At 45.2% G+C, this 22,764-nt stretch overlaps 5 protein-coding genes and 2 non-coding genes across 7 annotated transcripts; 4 read left to right on the top strand and 3 right to left on the bottom strand.

The window, feature by feature from the left end:
* Window positions 1–7,335: 7,335 nt before the first annotated feature.
* Window positions 7,336–8,716, bottom strand: BT62DRAFT_983410 (DUF300-domain-containing protein; the record flags this gene model as incomplete). The annotated part of the gene is made up of 6 exons (XM_043189775.1): window positions 7,336–7,419; window positions 7,481–7,681; window positions 7,729–7,951; window positions 7,998–8,423; window positions 8,469–8,542; window positions 8,597–8,716. The coding sequence occupies 6 exons, from the start codon at window positions 8,714–8,716 to the stop codon at window positions 7,336–7,338; spliced, it is 1,128 nt and encodes a 375-aa protein (XP_043032976.1).
* Window positions 8,717–11,504: 2,788 nt separating this feature from the next.
* BT62DRAFT_924669 (uncharacterized protein) lies at window positions 11,505–12,191 on the top strand (the record flags this gene model as incomplete). Its single annotated transcript, XM_043184643.1, has 3 exons — window positions 11,505–11,543; window positions 11,643–11,778; window positions 11,827–12,191. The coding sequence occupies 3 exons, from the start codon at window positions 11,505–11,507 to the stop codon at window positions 12,189–12,191; spliced, it is 540 nt and encodes a 179-aa protein (XP_043032977.1).
* Window positions 12,192–13,902: 1,711 nt separating this feature from the next.
* BT62DRAFT_t210 lies at window positions 13,903–13,984 on the bottom strand. Its single transcript has one exon. It is a non-coding gene; the product is annotated as a tRNA-Ile (tRNA).
* Window positions 13,985–15,333: 1,349 nt separating this feature from the next.
* Window positions 15,334–17,862, bottom strand: BT62DRAFT_1013853 (uncharacterized protein; the record flags this gene model as incomplete). Its single annotated transcript, XM_043178122.1, has 11 exons — window positions 15,334–15,727; window positions 15,779–15,803; window positions 15,869–16,127; window positions 16,212–16,381; window positions 16,428–16,640; window positions 16,748–16,808; window positions 16,867–16,965; window positions 17,017–17,041; window positions 17,103–17,230; window positions 17,284–17,500; window positions 17,795–17,862. The coding sequence occupies 11 exons, from the start codon at window positions 17,860–17,862 to the stop codon at window positions 15,334–15,336; spliced, it is 1,659 nt and encodes a 552-aa protein (XP_043032978.1).
* Window positions 17,863–19,413: 1,551 nt separating this feature from the next.
* BT62DRAFT_734683 (uncharacterized protein) lies at window positions 19,414–20,600 on the top strand. The gene has a single exon (XM_043182071.1). The coding sequence runs from the start codon at window positions 19,502–19,504 to the stop codon at window positions 20,216–20,218; it is 717 nt and encodes a 238-aa protein (XP_043032979.1). The 5' UTR covers window positions 19,414–19,501; the 3' UTR covers window positions 20,219–20,600.
* On the top strand, window positions 20,061–20,901 carry BT62DRAFT_938921 (uncharacterized protein). Its single transcript, XM_043187621.1, has 2 exons — window positions 20,061–20,200; window positions 20,252–20,901. The coding sequence occupies exon 2, from the start codon at window positions 20,364–20,366 to the stop codon at window positions 20,544–20,546; it is 183 nt and encodes a 60-aa protein (XP_043032980.1). The 5' UTR covers window positions 20,061–20,200; window positions 20,252–20,363; the 3' UTR covers window positions 20,547–20,901.
* Window positions 20,902–21,390: 489 nt separating this feature from the next.
* Window positions 21,391–21,490, top strand: BT62DRAFT_t208. The gene has a single exon. It is a non-coding gene; the product is annotated as a tRNA-Ile (tRNA).
* Window positions 21,491–22,764: the final 1,274 nt, after the last annotated feature.

Raw genomic sequence — 22,764 nt, forward strand, 5'->3', positions numbered from 1 at the left:
GACATACTGGCTGCAGCTCATCCCACTGCCTGTGCTCCTCCTGTCGAACAGCATTATTGTAGTTGAAAGGGATGGAGAAGTCCCAGGTCAGAAAGAACCAGTGGATAGTTTCTTCCCATACTCATCATCGCTGTTCTTCATTGCTTTGGGGGTTTCTCTCCACCCTCGAGCTGGTTCTGGAGGGGTGGGGGCTGTGAGACTGGCCATGAGAAGGTCTGGGGCTGGATCACCAAGCCATCTGAGGGGCATCGAGAGAGTTCCTGGCATGGTCAGCAACCCCAGAGGTTCAGGAGGCAGAAGAGAAGGTGGGAAACTGGTGGAAGAAGTCTTCTGGGATGTCTGAGTCCTCATGGTTGGGGGCTGGTCCTGGTACAAGTATACTGTACCTCCTTGGGATGCTATCATTTGTGTTTCCAGATTGGAGAGAACATTGTCCTCTCATTTCTTCTTCACTATTCCCCTGATGTGTGCTGCTAGGCCCAGCTTCAGAGGGCTGGTAGGTTGTTCATCAGGAGTCAGGGATGTCATGTAGAGGAAGGTTGAAGGTTACGTTTTATAGTATTTCACAGATGTGTAGAAACTCATTGTAATACCTAAGGGCTCAGGTGGTAATTGAGTGGCATCCCTGGCACAGCTGGATGATCACCAATAGTCCTATCAATGTTCTGATGATGGAAGAGAGGAGTTCAAAGAACTTGTGGTCAAAATTTGGGTTGGTAGAGGTTGTAGGGGGCATTCAGTTTCTCAGCACAATTGGGCTTGAGAAAGAGAAGTCAAAGCTTTGAGCTAATTGTTAAGCCCAAGCATCACATGCAGGCAATCATGTGATAAACAGACATCACCTCACACTTTGGGTGATCATCTGAGTCCACTATCATGATTAGGGCAGTGTGTCACAAGGCTTTTTGGAGTAGCTTGAGGATAGAATAGTATGTATAAACTTTAGCTTGAAGCTGGGTTGTTACCAGTGAGAGCAAATCCTTTAAATACTGTACATGTCTTGCTAATAATAGTCTTATACTAATTATGCATTTCTCTGTCTGTTGTGCTCTTTGTCCTTGGGCATCATTACCATACATAAAGGGTGAATTGTGTGTTGTCAAGCGATTGGAGGAATAGCGGGTGTCCTTGTGATGACCAAGCCATGTGATTTGACTAAGCATAAGTAGAGGTTAAAAGCATAAATAGGGGTTCAAAAAGAGAATGATTAAAGGAAAAATCGTAACAAAATGCAAATGCCAATCTGGATTGCAAGATGTATCCACTTGGCAATAATGAACAACAAGAGCTTGACAAGTTTCTAGATGAGAACTTGTCTAGTGGACATATTAGACCCTCAAAATCTCCCATGGCATCACCATTCTTCTTTGTTAAAAAAAAGGATGGCAAACTCCAACCAGTCCAAGACTATCAAAAGCTCAATGAGATGACCATCAAAAATCAGTACCTCCTTCCATTGATCTCAGAATTGATGGATAAACTCCAAGGAGCCAAATACTACACCAAGCTTGATGTCCAGTGGGGATATAACAATGTCCATATTAAGGAGGGAGATGAATGGAAGATGGTGTTCAGGACAAATTGAGGACTGTTCAAGCCAATGGTCATGTTCTTTAGGCTCACTAATTCCCTGGCAATGTTCCAGTGGATGATGAACAACATATTCAAGGATCTCATTGCCACTGGAAAAGTCACCATCTATCTCAATAATATCCTAATCATGTCAAAAACCAAGGAGGAGCATAGGAAGCTGGTACAACAGGTGCTGGCCCTTATGAGGATGCATAAGTTATTCCTTAAAGCCAAGAAATATGAATTCAAGGTACTTGAAACTGAGTACCTCAGAGTCATCATCAGCAAAGGGAGTATTCAAATGGACCCCATCAAGGTAGCAGGGGTAACTGAATGGCTGAAACCAGTCAAGAAAAAAGAGTTACAATCATTTCTTGGATTCACCAACTTTTACCAATGATTTATCTGAGACTACAGCAAGATCATCCAACCCATGATACAATTGACTGGCAATGCCCCCTGGACATGAGAACTCTCTCAGCAAACTGCCTTTGATAACCTAAAAAGATGGTTAGCTGAAGATATCATACTGGCCATCTCAACACAGGAAGAAAGGTTCTGAGTTGAAGCTGATTCGAGTGAAGGAGCCATTGGGGCCATTCTATCTCAGGAACAAGACAAGAAATGGTGCCCCATCACATTCTTATCCAAAGCCCTTACAATCACCAAATGGAATTATGAAATCTATGATAAGAAACTCCTTGCTATTATGCTTGCCCTGGAAGAATGGTGGCACTATCTCATTGGGGCAATAGAAGTATTTGAGATCTAGACTGATCATCAAAACTTATGATATTTCTGACAACTGCAAAAGTTGAACTGCCAACAGGCTAGATGGGTCACTGAGCTCAGCCAATACCAGTACACACTCTATCACAAAGCCGGCATGGCAAACAAAAAGGCTGATCTCTTGAGCCAACAGGCAGATCATGATCAGGGGGAAACCAATAACAAGAGAGTGACACTTCTTTGGCCTGAACATTTCAGGGCTATGATAATACCAACAGAAGAAGAAATCCATGAATGCATTAAAAGTGCCACTCAGAACAACTATAAGTGAAACCAGCAGGTGGCTCCATCACTCAATCATGAGTGAGGCATGATGAAGGAGGGAGGGCTGATCTGCTATGATGGGCAGATCTATATCCCACAGGACCAAGGACTACATGGTGAGATTATAGCCATGTATCACAATCATGCCATGGCTGGCCATCCTGGCATAGCCAAAACAAAGAAACTAGTGTTATGAGAATACTGGTGGCCTAAAATGGGAAATGATATTACCATATATGTCAAAGCATGCAAAGTTTGCCAACATGACAAATCATCAACCCAGGCCCAAGCTGCACTGCTCCATCCCAACAAGGTCCTATCATTCTCATGGACCCATATCTCTGTCAACATGATCACCAGGCTACCAGATTGCAATGGTTATGATGCTATCATCATTATAGTTGATTGATTCTCTAAAGTGATCATTCCAATCACCTGCTCAACTGAACTAACCTCTAAAGGGTGGGCAAAAATTCTATGCAATGAGGTTTATGCCAAATATGATATGCCACAGATCATTATCTCAGACAGGGGACTGCAATTTGTCTCAAAGTTCCTAAACAACCTCTATCACCTTCTAAACATCAAACACAATGCCTCAACCACCTATCATCCTCAAACAGACAGACAGACAGAACAGGCAAATCAAGAGATGGAGAAATATCTTTGCCTTTTCATTAATTATTGACAAGATGACTGGGTGGAATGGCTTGCTCTCGCTGCCTTCCAACACAATAACTGTATACACTCAGCGACTGGGAAGACACCATTTTTTATCAATTACAGATGCCACCCACATGTCACCCAAACCAAATGATACCAAACAACTACCCCTGCCTCAATGGACTTTGCCACCACAATGGCAAAGATCCACAATGAAACCAAAGCAGCATTAGAAAAAGCTGCCACATCTATGAAAAACCAATACAATAAGCACTGATGAGTGGCATATGACTATTCAGTCAATGACAAAGTGTGGCTGGACACCACCAACCTCTATTTACGATGACTGAAATGCAAGCTGGCAGATAAATATACCAGTCCCTTTTCCATACTCTCAAAAATTGAGGCAAGTGCTTACAAATTGCACCTCCCACTCTCTTGGAAGATCCATAATGTTTTCAATGAAACATTATTAACCCCTTATATTGCACCAGCATTTTCAAACCAGGAACAACTGCCACCCCCCCTGCCAGACCTTATTGATGATGAAGAAAACTACAAAATCGACCAGGTCTTGAACTATAGGCTATGAAAAATAAGAGCCACAGGGAGTGGCATGACAACAATGGTTGATTACCTGATCAGTTGGAAGGATTATGGACCAGAATCCAACCAATGGATAAACAAGAAACAAATGAATGCTGACAATGCTATACAAAACTATGAATTATCCCTTAATTAAGCTGTCAGGATGATGGTCTTAAGGAGGGGGTAATGTTATGATTTTCTACCTATTTGCTTTCTTTTAACCCCTATTTATGCTTAGTCAGAGCATCAAGACAGGTGCTTAAGATCGTGAGACAAAAGGCTTAGTCATCATAACTGACCAAGTCTGTCATTGTCTTTCAATGCAACAACATTGCCTGACGATGCAACCAGCCTTTTATGTATGGTAACAATGCTCTAGGATAATGAGCACAAAAGACAGAGATACATAATAAGTACATAGTATTATTAGTAGGCCTTGTACAGTATTTAAGGAGCTCACTCTCACTGGTAAATCCCCAGCTTCAAGCTAAAGTTTATACATTCTCATTCTACTCTTGTGCTAATCACACAACACCTTGAAGCACAGGGAATCAACATATAACACATAAAGTGAACCCTAACAGAAGGCTCAAACATGAAGCCATGTTAGCTTATCACATGTTAGTTGATCACATGTGGCTTGAGCCTAACACTATACTCCTTTAGACTCTCTGTATCCCTGAGAATTAGAGTGACAACTGGGCTATACCATAACTTTTTTCACTCATGAGAACCAATGAGGCCAGCAATAGTGCCATTAAGTGAATTGAGGTCATTTATACTCAGCTGCATTGGCATTCTGTGGTACCAGATCTGAATTCATAGATCACCCCCTTGTCTACTGATCCTTTGACAGACAAGCTGATCCAAACTAAAGTAGTGTTAGATCCAAAGCACACATGACCTAAACATGTGATAAACAGGTGCTGTATCATGTTCATACAGTCACACCTGAGTTCACTATATGTGCTATGTGGATGAGGTGCTTCAAGGCCAAAGACAAGTCAGCTCAAGAGAGAATGGTGTAGAATAAACTTTAGCTCAAAGCTGAGTATCTATGGTGAGAGCTATGCTACTTATATATGGCTTTATCATAGCTAAATATAGTCATACTAATTGTATGCTCCTGCATCCTAACCCTTGTCACCTCTGGTTGTCAGAGTCAGCACAATGGGGTATTGTCTGCTGTCAAGACATCTGTCACTGTCTTGCAGGACAATGGTGTAAATGTACTCATTGTGATTGTGTAATCATCCCATGCTCATCTATAAGTGCCCATGATTAGATAGATGCCAAGATAAGATAAGAAAAATAGGAAAAATTGTAACAGGTAGTGGTCCAGCAGTGGTATACAGTCCACCATCCTTCCATTGTTTCTGTCCTGGCATATGAATGAGAGAGGAAATGGTGTAGGATCTGACCCTTATATCTCTATTTTCAGTCTGTGAAATGGAAATGACATAAAGACATATTATTTTGGTGAAATAGGAGACCTTGAATACTGCTCTGCACTGTGTTCCCATGTATTACTTCCCTGTTGATTTCAGATAACAATCAGTGTATTGGTGCAGAAGATGTTGGGCCTGTGTGGAATGAAATGCAAAGGACTGGATTCATGAGTTTCAGTAGTTCATTGGCAGGAAAATATTGGATGGGATGTATGGAGTGTATGAATGTCTGGCTGCACCACAATGCACCACACTCACAGACCATGATGGGTTCAGAGGATGGTTTTGTAAAGCCTTGGCGGTAAGATACCCAAACCATCCCAGCCAGAAATGCTATGGTGTCCTGACATGCCATGGGATCCATAATATATGAATGATGTTGAGAGTTTATAGGGGTAGTTTCAATGAGCAGGATAGTCAATGTGGGTAAATGGCTGTTTCATGTGATGAGCCATAGTGAGTGGATTGTTCCATCCTGATTACAGTCTTAAAACATGCCATGCACTGAAATCAGGACACAGGAGTATCTGCAAGATTTGCTGCTGTTTGCTCTGTCGGGATCTCCCCGACCATAATAAAAACAATAATCTGTGCATGAACCCACCAGTGTACAGCTGGTATCCCAACCACATTCACCAGGCTGCGCCGGTGAGTACTGGGAAGGAAGTGATGCAGGCCCAGAACACAATGGACAGTCAGCCTGCAGCTTTGCCACTGCCTGCTGGTGACACTGGCCTTGGTGTTTCTAGGACAGCTTGATATATTTCACTTTTTGTGGATCTTTCAGGGCTGATCACCAAGCATATGCGGTGCCCGTGCGGGTCCGCCGAGTGTACTTTTTATGCATACATTCAAAATGACGGGATTATTCCTGATGTAATTTATTATTCATACAACATGTCATCGTTATGCTTGAAAAATTTTTCAAACAGCCAGCACAGAGAGACAGTAGGGATCGGAAAGTGCATCTTGTCCGCATTGGTCTTTTTCGGATATGTTCCTGAAATCTGAGGCAATTCTTCGCCTAAAATAAGACATGATCGAGGATCCCTATTTTTGGTGGATTTCTCGTTTAAAAGGGGCCGATACTTCCCTCGAGTCATCTCCAGCATTGACCACCACCATCGCTCTGGAGATGGACGCCTACCGGCATGTTGACTTCCAGCCTCTGCGGATCGAGGACGTCCCATCTTCGTCTCCTGGGGATCCATATCAGATACAGAGTCCAACCCAACCTTCAGTTCCTTCGTTTTCTCAGGGCTCCGACTTCCGTTCCGTGCATAATTAGATGGTGCTGTCTGTCCTGCTTTGCAACACATAAATATAGACACTGGGAGTACCCCGGCCTTTTGCGAGCCTGAGCGCAGAGAGAAAGGGTAGAGAGCAGACTAAAATACGAAGGCGTACCAGCAGGGAAGACGACAACGTAACTCATTTTCACCCATCGAAAAAAGTGATTACATGAATTCGTTATTCACAGTTATACCGGTACATGGCTCTTAACCCTTCGTTCGCAAGAAGAACACGAGCGACTGCCTGCCTGAAGTCGTCTTCCCAAGGACGGCTATCTGAAAAAAAACAAAAAGTATCGTATTGTTCCTGGCATATCTGTCTCCGAGCTGGAACTAGAACTCTCCGATAGCTTGACCACATCTGCGGTATAGAAGTACCTGTGAATCTTAGGAACGGGTCGCTCTTTACCCTCGAAGTACACTTTCAAATCCCTCTTCCCAGCAGTTGACTGATCGGCGTATCGTTCCTTGCGAGACCTACCGCGGAGCTTAAGTTCGAAGCATTAGAAGCTCCCGACAGATCGTCGAATCTCGGCAGGAGTGGGCCCGGATCTCACATATAATCGCTTTAGAAACCAAAGAACAATAATCTCTACACATCTACCGATAAGCATACGGCGCCAGCCTCACATTCTCATCGTAGCTTGTCCTGGTCATAGGGTACTCGCCACCTGTTTCCATAGGTCAATTCTATCCCCCAAATGGTAATACTGTCACTGTTACGTGCCGGAATTGAGATTGTCATACGGCATATTGGGTGTTGGTCGAGCGCCGTTCAACCCGAACGCCTGCGCAAAGTCAGTCTGCGGGTAGAGCGGAACCATCAGCTGCGGATAATTATCATACGAAAGCTAGGCAGCGTACCTTGTCTTGGCGGGGTCCGTGCGCCCAGGGCTTGCCCGTAAAGTAGTCGATGAAGAATCGTAGAGACAGCGCGATCTCGTGGAAGAAATCAGCATAGTTTATCGAGTCCAAGATGGCCCGCCCTGCACCAGCGACTGGGGGTTTGTGGGTATATTCGGCTGGGGTGTAAGCCCAGAGCATGAGCGCCGAGAAAAACACCATCTGTAGAGTCGATCAGGGACTAAATTGAATGAAGGACTGTGGGTTACCTCGATGCAGATGGCAAGGGCGTTGAGCCCGTTGGCGATGTTGGCTGCAGTCCAATACTCTGTAGCGTGGATGACACGGCCTTCGAGCCAGCTGAAGACAAAGCTTTGGTACCAGGGAAGCATGACAATGAGCTTGATACACAGGAACTTGGCGAGTGGTCGACGACCAGCGAGCTCTTCCTTGGTGAGGCCGTAGAATAGGAGAAGACCGTACAACGAAATCCTGGATTCTCATGAGCATGAAAACAAATGCAGACGAAGATACGCACGATATGCTAAAAAAGTCCACAATCTCCATGTACGCATTCGCGTAGTGGAAATCGAACCCCTCGCTCTCGCATAGCACGTTGTACTTTTCACACACGATGCCCACGATGGAGCATAATGGCCGTATGATGACGTACTGGAGTACGGACCACTTGACGGTGTACATAAAGTATGGCTTCGTTGGACGGTAGCGCCAATAACAGAACGGGATGGGAAGCTTGCTCTTGTCCTTACGGGCAATGGCGTTCTCGGCAGAATGGGCCGACGCTGTGGCGGCAACATATTCGATGAGGAGGAGTATAAAGGCGGAGAGGGTGACAGCTTCGTAGGCGACTTCAATGAGAGAGTAGTAGGTATATGATCGGAAGAAGCGGTACGAGAAGAAGGAAATGATAGCGTAGACGGCGGGCATGTAGATGATTCTCAAGCTGCAGACAGGTCAGGACGGGTATTAACAGTCAAAGGATACGCACATTTGTCGTTGTTCGTTAGGCATCGAATAATGCTTTGCATGCTTCATCGCCGTCACCAGCGTGATGATCAGTGTCTGCAGCAAAATCATTATTAAAAAAAAGGTCAGAATACAGGGAATCGAATGCACCAGAACGCTGCAACCCCCAGCTATGGCCCATCCTATCCTATGAGCGTCCCAATTCACTCCATTCGGGCTCCAAAACGAAGACTGGTCGACGGCGTCCTGATTATCTGAAGCGCAACCCATACACAAATTCGTCGGATGTGGATATCGTGACGGTTTCCAGTAATGTTTCTGGCGTAGTCGTGGCTGCCTGCAGACGTAGATGAAAGAGGGTGATGAAAGGAAAAAACGATGCTGCGGTTAGGATAACAAGCGCCCGGGAGCTCGCTGTTGGTGATGGTGATGACGTGAGGAGGGAAGCACGTGGCCGAAGAAAATACTTTCTCGGACTCCGGGCTTGCCTTGGCGTGAGAATGATGTCGTCGCTAGGGATTTGGATTACCTCCCTACTTACTCAGGGCCTACGCGCACGGAGAAAGTGTCATCAAACAATGAAGTATCGACATCCCCGCCAAAAATACTGGAGTTTACCCTGATTTTCTGGTGCTGGGGTAAACGTTGACGCGCCTGAAAATTAGTGCTTGCTTAGGACTTTGGGAATCTGTTCAGGCCCTGGGAAGCGACGCCGGCAGGCGTGATTTTATGAATGCAAACCTGAAAAAGTTGGTGACTGAATCCGTCAGTTGAAGAATAATCAGAAAAGTCCGGTGTTGTATGGAACGCGAGGAATTGAATGTACGAGTCGTGTAAAGGCCAATGGATGCACACCCTTCTCGCTCACAAAGACTTGAAGGTTATCAACTATGGATCTCCTTCCGGAGCCGCTCCACGAAAACAGGAAGGTCACTGCGTTCCGTGTTACGTGTCGCTTCCTACACAGCGGACGGTATTAATATATATTACTACCATTTACACTATGGTTGCTCACAAAGAACGGCGGGATCTCTAGCCGAGACGAACAGCAATACCTTATGCTAGCACCTAGAGATCTAAGCACCAGATCCGCATCATGTCCAACAGCTTCGGTTTGAACGTCGCCCCTGATGCATATAGATAGATAAGCAACGTGCGCTTGGACTGATCCCACACATTAGTCCAAGAGAAATGCTAACGTTCGAAGATTGACCGTACGCCACAGTCCAACGCATTCTTTCACCGGTTGGTATATGGGTCGAACTAGACCCAATATATAACTGTCTAGCATTTCCTTCGGCGTCCTGACAAATGCATACGCCGGACTGATATCAAAGCTCTCTTGCTCCCGACCCCAATACAAAGGCCACCGTCATCCCATGGAAATTGATCCTTAGCGTTTCGAAGATAAGCAGAAACCGTAAACCCCTTTGTTGGAACAGGCGTTGCCTTTAAAGGACGTGGTCTAGGTTAAGCTTTGCCGAGTACTTTGATTCCCTTGTAATCATGATTAGTAGGCTTACTTCTGGACAGCAGCAGGAGTATACTGTAGAAAATCTGCGCCATAGCATACCTATTCTCTTTCTGTTTGAAATCTCTCACTGTTATGCATCGATCGATGAGAGGCAGTCATCGTTATCATGGCTACTTGTCAGTGATGACTGATAAGGGGGGAAAAAAGAAGAATGACAAGAGTTTCTCACCACCGTACCCAACGCGCGATTCTCCCTAAATTGTACAATGGCCTTATTATAACCGACAGATCTATTAAGGACTCTCTTGCCTCCGCTACCGGTCGGCTGCGATCGCACACCACACCAGGTACCAAAGTCATGGATCGTGAAGCCACGGTCTTTCGGCAGTGGCATACAAATATCCATCCACCATCGACTCACCTGAGGATCCGGTAAACACCTAAACCTTACCCTCGCCCCATAGCGCCCGTGTCTCTGACATACTGCCCAACAAACACGTTCGGGAACATCGGCGGAGCGTAAGCTGAGAAGGAACCCAACGATTCGTGGTAGATGGCGATATCGGTAGTCTGTCCGAATATGAGAATGCTGACAATAACAACATTAGAATCGATGAATCACTGTCTTTCGCGCCAAAAGACTTCTTGCAGCCTTCGTGTGGACATTTAAGAGCTAGGGAACTATGAGCACTAGAGCGGAAGGGAGAAAAGGTCGAGCGCATGCTTCTCGCCCAAATGTAGACTTTTCACATGTCTCTTCAGATGTGGGACCTAATACATGATCGGAGTGCGGATCCAGTGAGATAGATGGTGCCACGGGAGAATCTAAGGGACGGTCCCGGAGAAATGGTGAAGTGAGGCCAGAAATAAAGGGCGAGTCCGCCGTTGGTAGGATGTAAGAGCCAGTTTGAAAAACTTTTCAAGCATAACGATGACACGTTGTACGAATAATAAATTACATCATGAATAATCTTGTCGTTTTGAATGTGTGCATATAAGTACACTTGGCGGACCCGCACGAGCACCACATATGACCACATATGCTTGGCTATCCGCCCTTCAAGATTCACAAAAAGTGAAATATATCAAGCCATCCTAGAAACGCCAAGGACAGTGTCACCAGCAGGCAGCGGCGAAACTACAGGCTGACTGTCCACTGTGTTCTGGGCCTGCATCGCTTCCTTCCCGGTACTCACCGGCGCAGCCTGGTGAATGTGGTTGGGATACCAGCTGTACACTGGTGGGTTCATGCACAGATTATTGTTTGTATTATGGTCGGGGAGACCCCGACGGAGCGAACAGCAGCGAATCTTTGCAGACACTCCTGTGTCCCGATTTCAGTGCATGGCATGTTTTAAGACTGTAATCGAGATGGAACAATCCACTCACTATGGCTCATCACATGAAACAGACATTTACCCACATATATAAATACAGGATGTCACAGTAAACAACCCACATTGACTATCCCGCTCATTGGAACTACCCCTATAGAATACCAACATCATTCACATATTCTGGATGCCATGGCACCTCCAGATGCCACGACACTTCTGGCCATGATGGCATGGGTATTTAGCTGCCATGGCTGCAAGACTCCGTCCCCTGAACCCATCACAGTCTGTGAGTGTGGTGCATTGTGGTGCAGCCAGGCATGCATACACTCTGTATGTCCCATCCAATATTTTCCTGTGAATGAACTACTGAAACTGACAAATCTAGTCTTTTCAATTCCATTACACACATGCCCCACATCTTGAGCACCGATTCACCGATTGTTACCCGAGAATCAACCAGGAAAAAATATATCCAAATCCAGCACAGAGGATTATTCAAGGTCTCCTATTTCACCTAAATGGTATGTCTTCATGTCATTCCTATTTTCACAGACTCAAAGAGTCATAAGGGTCAGACCCTATACCAGTTCCTCTCCTGTTCATACACCAGTATGGAAACAATGGCAGGATAGTGGACTGCATACTGCTGCTGGACCACTACTTTCATTGGGATCAGCTTGCCTGTCAAAGGGTCTGTGGAGAAGGCAATCTGCCAGTTCAGATTTGGTACCACAGAATGCAAATGCTACCAGGCATCAATGACCCCAATTCACTTAATGGCACCATTGCTGGCCTCATTGGTTCTCAGGACCAAAGAAAGTTATGGTATGGCCCAATCATCACTCTAATTCTCAGGGATGCAGGGAGTCTAAAGGAATATAGAGATGTAGAAGGGCATCATTTGAATGTTCTCAGAAGATTGTTCCAAGTATGACCAGTCCCTACTGCATTCCTTGAGTGGGACATTATTTTGACTATTTAATATTCAGCAGCTAGTCTCTATATGTAATGGACATTGTTTCTGTTTAATGCATTCTGTGTGACATGAATCTGAGGAGGTGGTCATGCTGCAATCATTGTCTGGCATGCTGTCAGGATCAATGAACCAATGTCCAAGAATGGGATGTTGTAAATGTGCCTTAGAATGGCATCATAGATGCTGCAACCCAACAGCTTTCTTTCAAAATAATGGCTTGTGACCATGATGCTTGGCCTGTTGCCTGGATTGATATCTATAATGATCCCATTTGTATTCATGTTCATGAACTAGAGGATTTGACCATTCATGCATATGATTTGAAGACAGGCATATGCATATTAGTATGCACTTATTTTTGTACTTTATTATTCTCTTTCTACTAGTTGTGTACAGGAAGACTTGTGACCCCAAGGCTCACAAAGGACCTGGTGTGTTTTTGTTCAGGAAGACAGCATTGCCATTGTTTGTGGCAACAGTGCCATGGAGGACATTCTAGCAAACCCCCTGAATAGCTCCTCCATCACAACCCCACCTTACCCAAAGCTTACTGCAGACATCCAGACATTCAAGGTATTAACAGACCTCATACCACATATAAGCCACTTTTTGCCATCATAGCTCTTTACTGCTGTAGCTATTCAACCAGTAGCAGACCTCCCATGCAGCTCAGGATCAACTTATTCACAAGCAAGCCACATGGACAATACATCAATACCAGCTCATTGAAATGGACTTTTCTCTTGTGCCTGAAGATGATAGTTACTAATGTCTTCTGTGTTTTCCTTGGTCATGGTTACAACTCTTCAGGAAGCAAGTCACTAAGATCACTGTATTAGTTTCAGAATAAATGATCAAAATAACTTGCATCTGGACCCATTTTCTATAATAAATATTCAACTTACAATCAGTGCTCAGCAATCTTCTATGTACATTCACTTTTCATCTTTTCACACTATTTCCTTATCCATACATGTACTATGCCATTCTGTTTTTCATGGAAGGATGCAGAACTTTCTGTTGTTCAAATTTATGGTTGTTATAGATCTAATATGTAACTGTCCAGCATATTCTTCAGTGTCCTGACATATGCATAGATTGGTTTGATATCAAGGTTCTGTTACTCCCAATCCCAAGACAAAGGCCACCATCATCCAATGGAAACTTATTCTTGGTGTTTGGAAATTGATTCTTGGTGTTTCAAGGATAAGGTGAAACTATAACCTCTGTTTGTTGAAAGAGATGTTGCCTTTAAAGGTCATAGTCTAGGTTAGGCTTTGCCAAGTACTTGGGTATGTTCTTTGACAGAAGATTGTCTTGCAAACATTGACTTTAATGTACCACAGTGTTTCCAGTCAAAATGATGTAAGGAAAGAGCCAGTTGAGGCAGAGTTGTTGAACTGGATTTCATGCTGCCTTTGTTTGCTCTGTTTCTTGATCCTCATAGCAGAGCACAAGCCAGTGCTCTCAGTCAGTGAGTGACACAAACAAAGTTTGGACCTCATATTGAATCAGATATATATTGGTGTCAATGCAAGATTCAATAGCAGTAATAATGTTTTTGTAGCTCAGACGTAAGTGAAGTTTCGTGAACAACTGCTCAAGTCTCAGTCACTCAGTTACTGGTTCATTCTGCACGAAAACAAAACATACTAAGATGCACCTATAGTAGCCAACGTAGGAATCGAACCCAAGACCTTCGATATTATACCACATTAGTGCAATACTTTGATCAACTGAGCTAGTTGGCCTAGTAACAGTTTGATCTGCGCTCCTTACTCCTTCCGACCCCCACTATGTACATTTGACCCCATGTGCGCTGGAATTATGATATTTCTAATCCGAAGAGGACGCTTTTCGCATTCATGTACATAATAACTCGACCACACAGGCTAGCTCTTATCCTCATGCAGACATAGACTTTATGTACACGCAAGGGGCCGGGCTTGGCCTGGCTTTGATGTTTGAGCCAAGCTCTGTAAATCGAGAGTCAGGCAGCAGGGGGCGAAGGAACTACCTTTCTGGGTTCACAAGATTTTTGAATATTCATTTGCTTAAGGAATCAGTCAATATCCGTTGTCCTTCTGCTGCACTGGCGGGTGCTTTCGATGGTAAAAAAAAAAAAGACTCCGCTAACTGTCGGCGGGCTCTTTCGTTGAGTACGAATATATGCCCAGTAGTCTAGAGATATCGTAGAATGCAGCTGAAGCTATCACTCAAGGACGTAAGGTGGAAATTACATCCTAGACAGTCCATCGAAGAAAACAAATTGTTCTATCTTCAGATGCGCAGACCACGGTACAGAAAGTAACGAACATGCCAAGCATCACGAGAAACCTCGCATCCGATCTCTGGGTCAAATGATTTCTTTAGCGCTCGTCGCATGTTCAGCAACGAAGACATTTCAATCGGAAAGTATTGATAAGAGTGAAGTCGTAAAGTAGCAAACCCCGGAGGAGAGACCCTCAAACAAGCTCCAAAGAGGCTGGATCCGTCTATTACAGCTGTGGGGAAGGAAGCGCCTCCCAGAGAGGTCTTCATCTTCGGGGATCAACCTGGTGATTCGTCACGCGTCTATTTCCACCCTTCGAAGAGTTACGCAACGGTACATCCTCACCGGGAGGGAAAACGGGACAACGCCAGTTCCATTTGGACTATGAAAGATAGAGACAGTGTCAGGTACGATCTTTGAAGCGTGGCTCTTCAGATGATCTTTTCTCTCAATTGGAAGAAGCCTTTGGTCGGAGGTTATTTCGTTAAGAACAGGCAAGGCGATCTGGGCCTGGTGACTTGGCGAAATTTTTTAGTGAATATGAACAGGTTGCCGTGCCCTATGACCTCTGGAAAATTCCCTGCCAACACGAAGATTTTTACGTTTCGATGTCTGTAACAGGGGAGGAGAACCTTGTACGGTGTGTCTCGTTTCTCCTCCGCACGAACGTATCTCACTTTCAACCCATTTCTTTTGAAAACGAGGCTTGGAGGATCGCGTTATCACTGAATTATAATCTTCAATCGGAACTTATGAAGGGGGGGAAGGCAACGAATCTGTGTAGCTAGTAGACTCAACAATGGTGGCACGCGAGTCTATATTCAAAGTTCATGCTCCTAATACGCTTGGCAGGGATTGACACGAGTGAAGCTGCGCAGTTTCAAACCCCGCATGCGAATCCTCGAGAAGACAAGATCCGGGAATTATGAATGTGGGAGAGGAGGTCCGAGAGGCGTACCGGAGAAGAGGTATGTCCAGCGCAGGCAGATTCGTGATGTAGACTGTATAGACTTTGTGTTTGCCAGTTGTGATGTGAGAAAGGACGTAGAAGTTCAACGCGCTAAAATAAAGAGTTCTGACAGCGGGAGTTGAACGTTGAATTGGACAGGAACGGATAATCCGGGTTACCTCAAGATGGCGTTTTTCAGAGTCAGACTTAAGTCCATGATCACCGCAAAGTAAGCCTCCTATGTACACCGCATCGAAGGAATCGTCATCTCTCCTGCTGTAAGGACCTCTCAGTTGTAAGGGCAGAAAGAAGCAGAGTAATGACCTCTGATCGGAGGCGGTTTCATTGACTCGGAGGATGGCGGCGAGAAGAGTTATTCAGTCGTAGGATAACAGTGGCGGTGATGTCCACAACTCGTTATGACTACGCGCTTCAGCGTACGTAGCGGTAGATGGATAAACGGATCAGATGCCGCCACATCACGGGGTAGATCGTCATCATTGTTGACTCGAAGGTATAAATAGTACCCGATAATCAGTCCGAGTCGCAATGGCATAAAGAAACGGGCGATATGAAGATAGAGTATCACAGACGCGGTCAAAACGGATAAATAGACATCAGAGCGCTGATCCGGATGTATGATTAGTGTGCGAGTCGCGTGGTTTAGAATGGGCTGCAGGAATGAGCGATATTAATGAAAGGAAGAATCGAGTCCAAGAGGCCAGTTCAATTGACGCGTCATCGGAATAGGACTAACTTTCCGTTCTCCTTTCGGGGCGAGCGAAAAGGCAGTTCTGACGGCTCGCCGGAGAGGAGACGTTTTTACCAACCCGATTACATTGCGACTATAGAAACAGGGCAAGGACTTGCGATTGGGAAAGCGATAGAGAGTCTGATACGAAGAGATTTGAATCGTAATTATGAGAGCTTGACGAGGGGTGCGAATGAATAGAACAGCCACGGTGATCTGTACCAAGGACCACGGGAAGGAGACTCGAAGGTACAGAAAGTGCTCCAGTCAGAAGTTCAAGGCGTAGAAAAGGCGGGGCGGGGCTTAAAGAAATGAGCGATATTAATGAAGAGCAGATGAACAAACGCTTGTCGCCCCACCATGTGTGGGGACCAGCAGAGAGTGGGGTAACTGTTGATGATGCCGTAGTACATTGTGCGTCCGGACACGGGCGAGCTGTATTATGAGAGGCGGGGTTGAAAAAAATGTTAAGAGAGATGGACTCAGAAATCTCCATCACAAGTCCAGATCTCATCTTTGACTCTTTGATACTAGCCCAATACGAAGATATCGCAGGATATGAGTAAGTGCCCAGACCCCGAATATGAATGCTCGTGGTTGAAACTAGAAGACGAGATCCGGTAATTTATGAACGTGGGAAATGAGCGTATCATTAACATACCGGGGGAGAGGGGTGATCAGAGTACATCTGGATGGGGAATCGGCTCTTCAATCGTGTTTTCATTTCCTTGCATTTCCGTTCTAGAAGGAACCCCGTCAACTTCCTAAGCTCTGAATTCTAACTGCGGGACAGGGAAAGAAGGAGACATACGGACCGGTGAGCGAGTGTTTGTCGTCTCCCGTTTATCAGTCAGATGTTATCCATGATATCTATACCGCGACGTGACCTTTTTTTACTGCATGTAGTTTTGGAGAACTAAATTCTTTGTTGATTCAAGCATAGTCGATGCTCCGATGTTCGACAAGTATCTATAGGGAACGATGAGCAAGGGGGGAACGAAATGGTATGAGGTAGTACGGTCCAACTCGCCGTTTGGTCACTTGATTCTCTGTGGTTCATAAATGGGAGTTTGGAAACCCCGGAATTCATTGTCGTTTCAAAGACCGCGAGCCAAGGAAATGGAATCAGAGAGAGGGGTGTTGAAGTGACATCTTCAACCGCAGATTGGGCCATGTGAAATGAAGCCGGTGTGTATTGATACGCCAAGTTGACGATCCCGAGAGGCCGACTGAATGGGAGAGGGACGATGGAGGCTAGAAGGAGGGCTGTCGTATGTGCTGCAACCCAACTGTAACTGCGGGAAAGAGAAGCAGGTTAAATGACCTCTGATCGGAGCGGGACCGTGTTATGCTGTGGCAGAACAACAGTGACGGTAACGTCTACAACTCATCCTGTTGTAGAGCTTCAGCGCGCATAGTAGCAGATATGAACGAATTTTCATAACGAGAAGGATAGATACAGCGTCATCGTCGTTGACTCAGATATAAATAGTTCCTGGTAATCAGTCCGAGTCACAAGTTCCATTGCTGGGTGATGCTGTAGAACTGGGGCCGCTCAACGAAATGAGCGAAATTAAAGAAGGGCCTACCAGCGCTTGTTCTTCCCGAGAAGCGTCAGTGCGCAATTATAGAGCCGGGTGACTGTTGATGATGCCATAGTGCATCATGCGCCATCAGATCTGAGAGACCGGGTTGAAAAAAAAAAAAACAATGTAAGGGGGGAGACCATTTATTTACTCGCAAATCTCCGCCACAGCTATATTTGGCACGTTAACACGGGTCCGAGTCGCAGCTACTGTAGAACCGCCAGGCAAGAGCGAGATAAATGATGGCCGATCGACGCGATGACGTTTCGAGGCTAGTTTGATGCGTTATCGGAGAGTCGCGAGGGCTAGATTGGGCCTTCAGGGAAGAACGGAGGATGATGAGAAAAAATAAGTAAGTATTGGTGATTGTTGAATTGATGCGTTATCGGATTCGGCCTGGGACGGATAAATATGATGTTATCCTAGAGTCAGGGACCAGAAGGATCCGACATCGTATAGGCTGGCGTAGCATCTCATTCATTCACTCGGAGGTATAAATGATGACCGGTGTTGAGTCCGGTTAAGCTATGGGACCTAATGACGAGCGTTATTAAGAAATTGAGATGGTCTACAAGAGCTTGTTATCCCGCGAGACATCATTGCACAGATTCTGACAGTGGAGAACAATTCATGATACTGAATTCGGATTCGGATTCGGATTCGGATTGAGACAGCGAAATATGACATCATGACTCGGGCACTATAACAAGCAGAAAGTCATGAGCTGCAGGGTTGGAAAAAAAGAGAGTGAAAAAAGAATTGAAAAAATGTAAGGGGGACAAACTTTGACTTGATAATGCCGGACCGAGTCGCGGGATCTAGAATAAACCTCCAGGCATGAATGGGCGAGATTAATGACCTGAAGATGAAAGGCTGTTACTCAAGGATGCGATGACGTTTCGACGTTAGTTCAAGTCAAGCATTGAATTGGTGCGTCATAGGAGTGGCGAAGGCTAGAATTGAGTGCGTAATACGGATAAAGGAGGCTACATGTTTTTGTTACCCACGGCTCGAGTCGGGAAGGGAATTGATGCGGATTCGGATTCGGGCTGAGACGGCAAAATGTAGCATGCCGCGATTCGGACAGGATGATAAGTGGGTGGCGTTGAAAGCATATAAGAGGGAGCACGCCCCCACCATGGATTCAGATGACCGGGAAGTTGTAGGTCTAGACGCCGCTGTAGAGCCGCCGGTCTGAAAGAAAAGAAATGAGTGAGATTAATGAAGGAAGAGAAGAGAAGAGAAGCGTAAAGCACCTACAAGCGCTTATTACCCCGGAGTCAGGGTTCAGATAACGTATAAGCCGGTGTCATTTTGGTCTGCGACGGTGAGGGAAGTTGGAACGTACTAGTTCATCCTGTGACGATCTCAGGTGGCATTGAAAAGCCCGGACTAGCCGTGGAAAGTAGACGTTCCTGCCGTCTCAGTCCGTTGACGTGAGTGCGTCGGTGTCTTTCGCATGTACGTACCCGGAATAAGAATAAATTTAGAGTCTTTACATGTGACACCAGCACCAGCCCAGCTGTACAGTTCCAAGGTGTGTTAGACGCGTAGTAGACTGTGGAGAGTTCTCTTCTTGAGGCAGTTGGCTGTTCTTCTGCTGTAAAATGAAAGAGTGGCAAAAAGAACCGCAGTGTCTATATCTAATCTACTTCCGCGGGCAGGCACAGGCCGGGCACGTGCCGCGTAGATAAGGAGCCGAGATCGCAAATGCCTTTTGCAACAAAACCGCCATGGGCCACAAGGCAATTGTTACCACGCAACACTGACTCGGTATATATACTACCATCCTTCCCTAGACTTATCTTTATTCTCCTTCACGCTCTCTTAATGACGGAATACGACTATTCGCCAGAAGCAGCCGAGCGCTACCAAGCGACCATGCGACGTATCTCGCGCTGGGTGGATGATGCCGAGGCCCATGCCTGCGAGTTCAAGTCCCCGTTCGAGCCACGGTCCGATATTGGGGATGACGAGGTTCGTACGCGGGATATTCATGTTCGTTCGCCTGCACCACCACCCGTCGTCGTCCGACAGCGTGTACCGCCACCGTTGTACGCCCCGGTGCCAGGGCCCATGCCGCCACACAGCCATGGACCTGCGCCGCCACCGCCTCGTCTCCAGCAAGTACCACTGCATGGTCCTGCTCCACCGCCTTCTCATTCACGGCGCACTCATTCTCCAAGTCGACATTCGTCAACGCATCATTCTAGACACCGCTCTAACCCGACGTACTACGTCTCTCCCTCACCTACACCACCCCCAGTGCCTTATTACCCACCAGGGTATCCGAATAATGGCCCGTATTATACGTCACCGTATAACAATCCACCACCGCAATATATCTACGCCCAGCCACCAGGACAATACGTGCTCGTCCCCCCAAAAGGCCGGTCGACGAAAGTCGTCGTGAGTTATCTCCCTTAGTCACTTTGCACGGTATCCGATGTTCAAGAATAGACTTCTGTCCAGCCAATTGTGTTTTCCACGTCCTCGTCGACCGATTCGGAGCCTCCTCATCAGACGGGCTCCTTCTTGCACAAGATGTTGCCATTGTCCCATGGTCATCGTGATGACCGTCAGCGGGAACACCGGCCGCAACAACATCATCATCATCATTCTCATCACCATCATCGACGTAGCTCATAACGTCCGTTTCTTATTGTTGTGTTTCTTTTTGTTCTTCGGTCTTCTTCTATCACGCGTCCGTGTCATCAATACTATATATATAATCCGGGACATTCCTATAGTATAGGTATCGATATATCTTATATGTAATGCGCGTTACTGGGTTGTTCATTATTCGAGACTCTAATCCCGATGTCGGGATGGGCAGGAGTTTGATGTCATTCCAGATCGTTGATTTGACACAACGGTGATTTGTATTTTATCAGGCGTCTCCGTTTTCCTCCGATGTAATCCATTCAACGGAGCAGAGTTGTTCAAGTGGTTGGAATGCTATTCATATTCGTACACAATCACACAGCGTAGTTGTACATAACATTGGTGGTACTAATGGAGGTTCATCAGACCCGCGTAGTTAATGCGGGGGAAGTGCGTACCACTTTTGATGAGTGGGGAAACAAGCTGCGAATAAATAGTCGGCCAGCGGTGGAATATAGAATGGTGTGATTTGGCGAGGCGGAAAGACCTGGAATAGAACCCTCGGTTTAATAGCTTGGATACCACCAGCAGAGATGCTCGACGAACCTTTTAGCGCCTCCTGCCCTCGCCTGTAGCGATGAGCACGATGGTCCAGATGCAGCGCGTTATCTCGGACATGGATCCTAAGAGGACATGGCGTGTCAGTCGGGGCGCTAACTATCGACGAAGGAATTACGAACTCGTAAATCGGAAAAGACAGGGTGGTATGCAAGAGGTATGGCTTCTTTTCAGAACTTTATATACCCATGGTATGGGAGGTCCTAGACACGACCGAGAGTCAATGGCCCGGGCGAGAGCCCAAAAGTTCTAGAGCTCGCTTTGGGATGGACGTACCATGGCATCTAGTCCAGAGTGGGGTGCGGAGGGGAATGGATAGAGTCTGGACTGGTGTTTCTTGGAAAGATATTAGATGTTGGATAAGAACTTGAGGTATTGGCCGGCTAGCTCAGTTGGTTAGAGCGTCGTGCTAATAATATGCAGAAGGCATGTGTTATGTTAACGCGAAGGTCTTGGGTTCGATCCCCACGTTGGCCATGATTTAATGTAAATCTTTTTCTTTGTCACAAATTTTGATGTCAGCTCCTGAAATCACAATTTGTTATATTAAGCCATGCGATTCAAGTCTTTCATGTGAGTGAAGTAGACCCAGATGCATTTTCCTCTGATCTGAAGATGTAAATAATTTCAGCTTTTTAAGTATGTTTAGTCTGCATACTATTAGCAGATTATCTTGGTTGATTAGCCTTGCATAGCAAGATTGGTTATCATGGATTTGTCTTAACATTTCTGTGTGTGAGATTTTTATAGCATACCAATTTGTATTCCTATATGATTCATACAACAATTTCTTTATGAAAAATTCCTATAGACTAAAGCAGGCTGACTCTCTCAGTTGGTTGGAGCTGTAAATATGAGTTCAATTCTCAAGTTGAATATATAGCAAAACAATTCCAGATGATGCATCTTTTTTGAGAGATCCTGAAGACAGATAGATTCTAAACTTTATTTCTGCATTAGTATAGATTTTACTTTCATATTTTTTTTGTCTAGATATTTGAACAATATTTCTCTGTGAATAGCACTTCTATAGAAATCTATGGAAGACCAACTCATTTGGATGTTTAATGTGAATAGGTTTGATCTCTGGCTTGGCAATAGTTGTGATGTGATCAACATGGAGTTTTCTTTTTCATACTGTACATACCAGAGCTGTGCATATGGAAAAAAGACATATTTATAGCAGGCTGACTCTCTTAATTTATCTATAACAATTTCTTCATGCAAAATCCCTACAGACTAAAGGAGGCTATCTCTTTCAGTCAGTTGAGGCTGTAAAAGTGAGTTCAATTCTCAGGTTGGCTATACAGTGAAACACTGCTAGATAATGCATCTTTTTTGAGAGATTCTGAAGGTAGAGATAGATTTTAAACTTTAGTCTCTGTATTAGTACAGATTCTACATTCATATTTTTCATCTGGGTATCTGTCAAATAATGATTAAACAGATAAGCAAAGAGATATTACAAGAAAGGAGATGTCTGATAGAGGCTTGAAATAAGCATCACACTAGAAGCCAGAGTATCATGATTCTAGCCCCAATTCTCACCAAATCATGAATCAGTTGATGCTTAATAAGTCTAATGCTTATAAATCCCAACACACAGTGCCTCTTAGACATGCAGAAACCTTGCCAACACTATTAGGAGACTGCACTCTGCTATGCTTTACTATTAGACACAGTCAACAGCTAGTAATAGCACTGGAACCACATGAAAGGACTGTGCACTATCATGAACCTCATCAGATTAG

The sequence above is a fragment of the Guyanagaster necrorhizus genome (genome assembly GCF_019112545.1).
Source record: "Guyanagaster necrorhizus MCA 3950 unplaced genomic scaffold BT62scaffold_70, whole genome shotgun sequence".
Classification (NCBI taxonomy): Eukaryota; Fungi; Basidiomycota; class Agaricomycetes; order Agaricales; family Physalacriaceae; genus Guyanagaster; species Guyanagaster necrorhizus.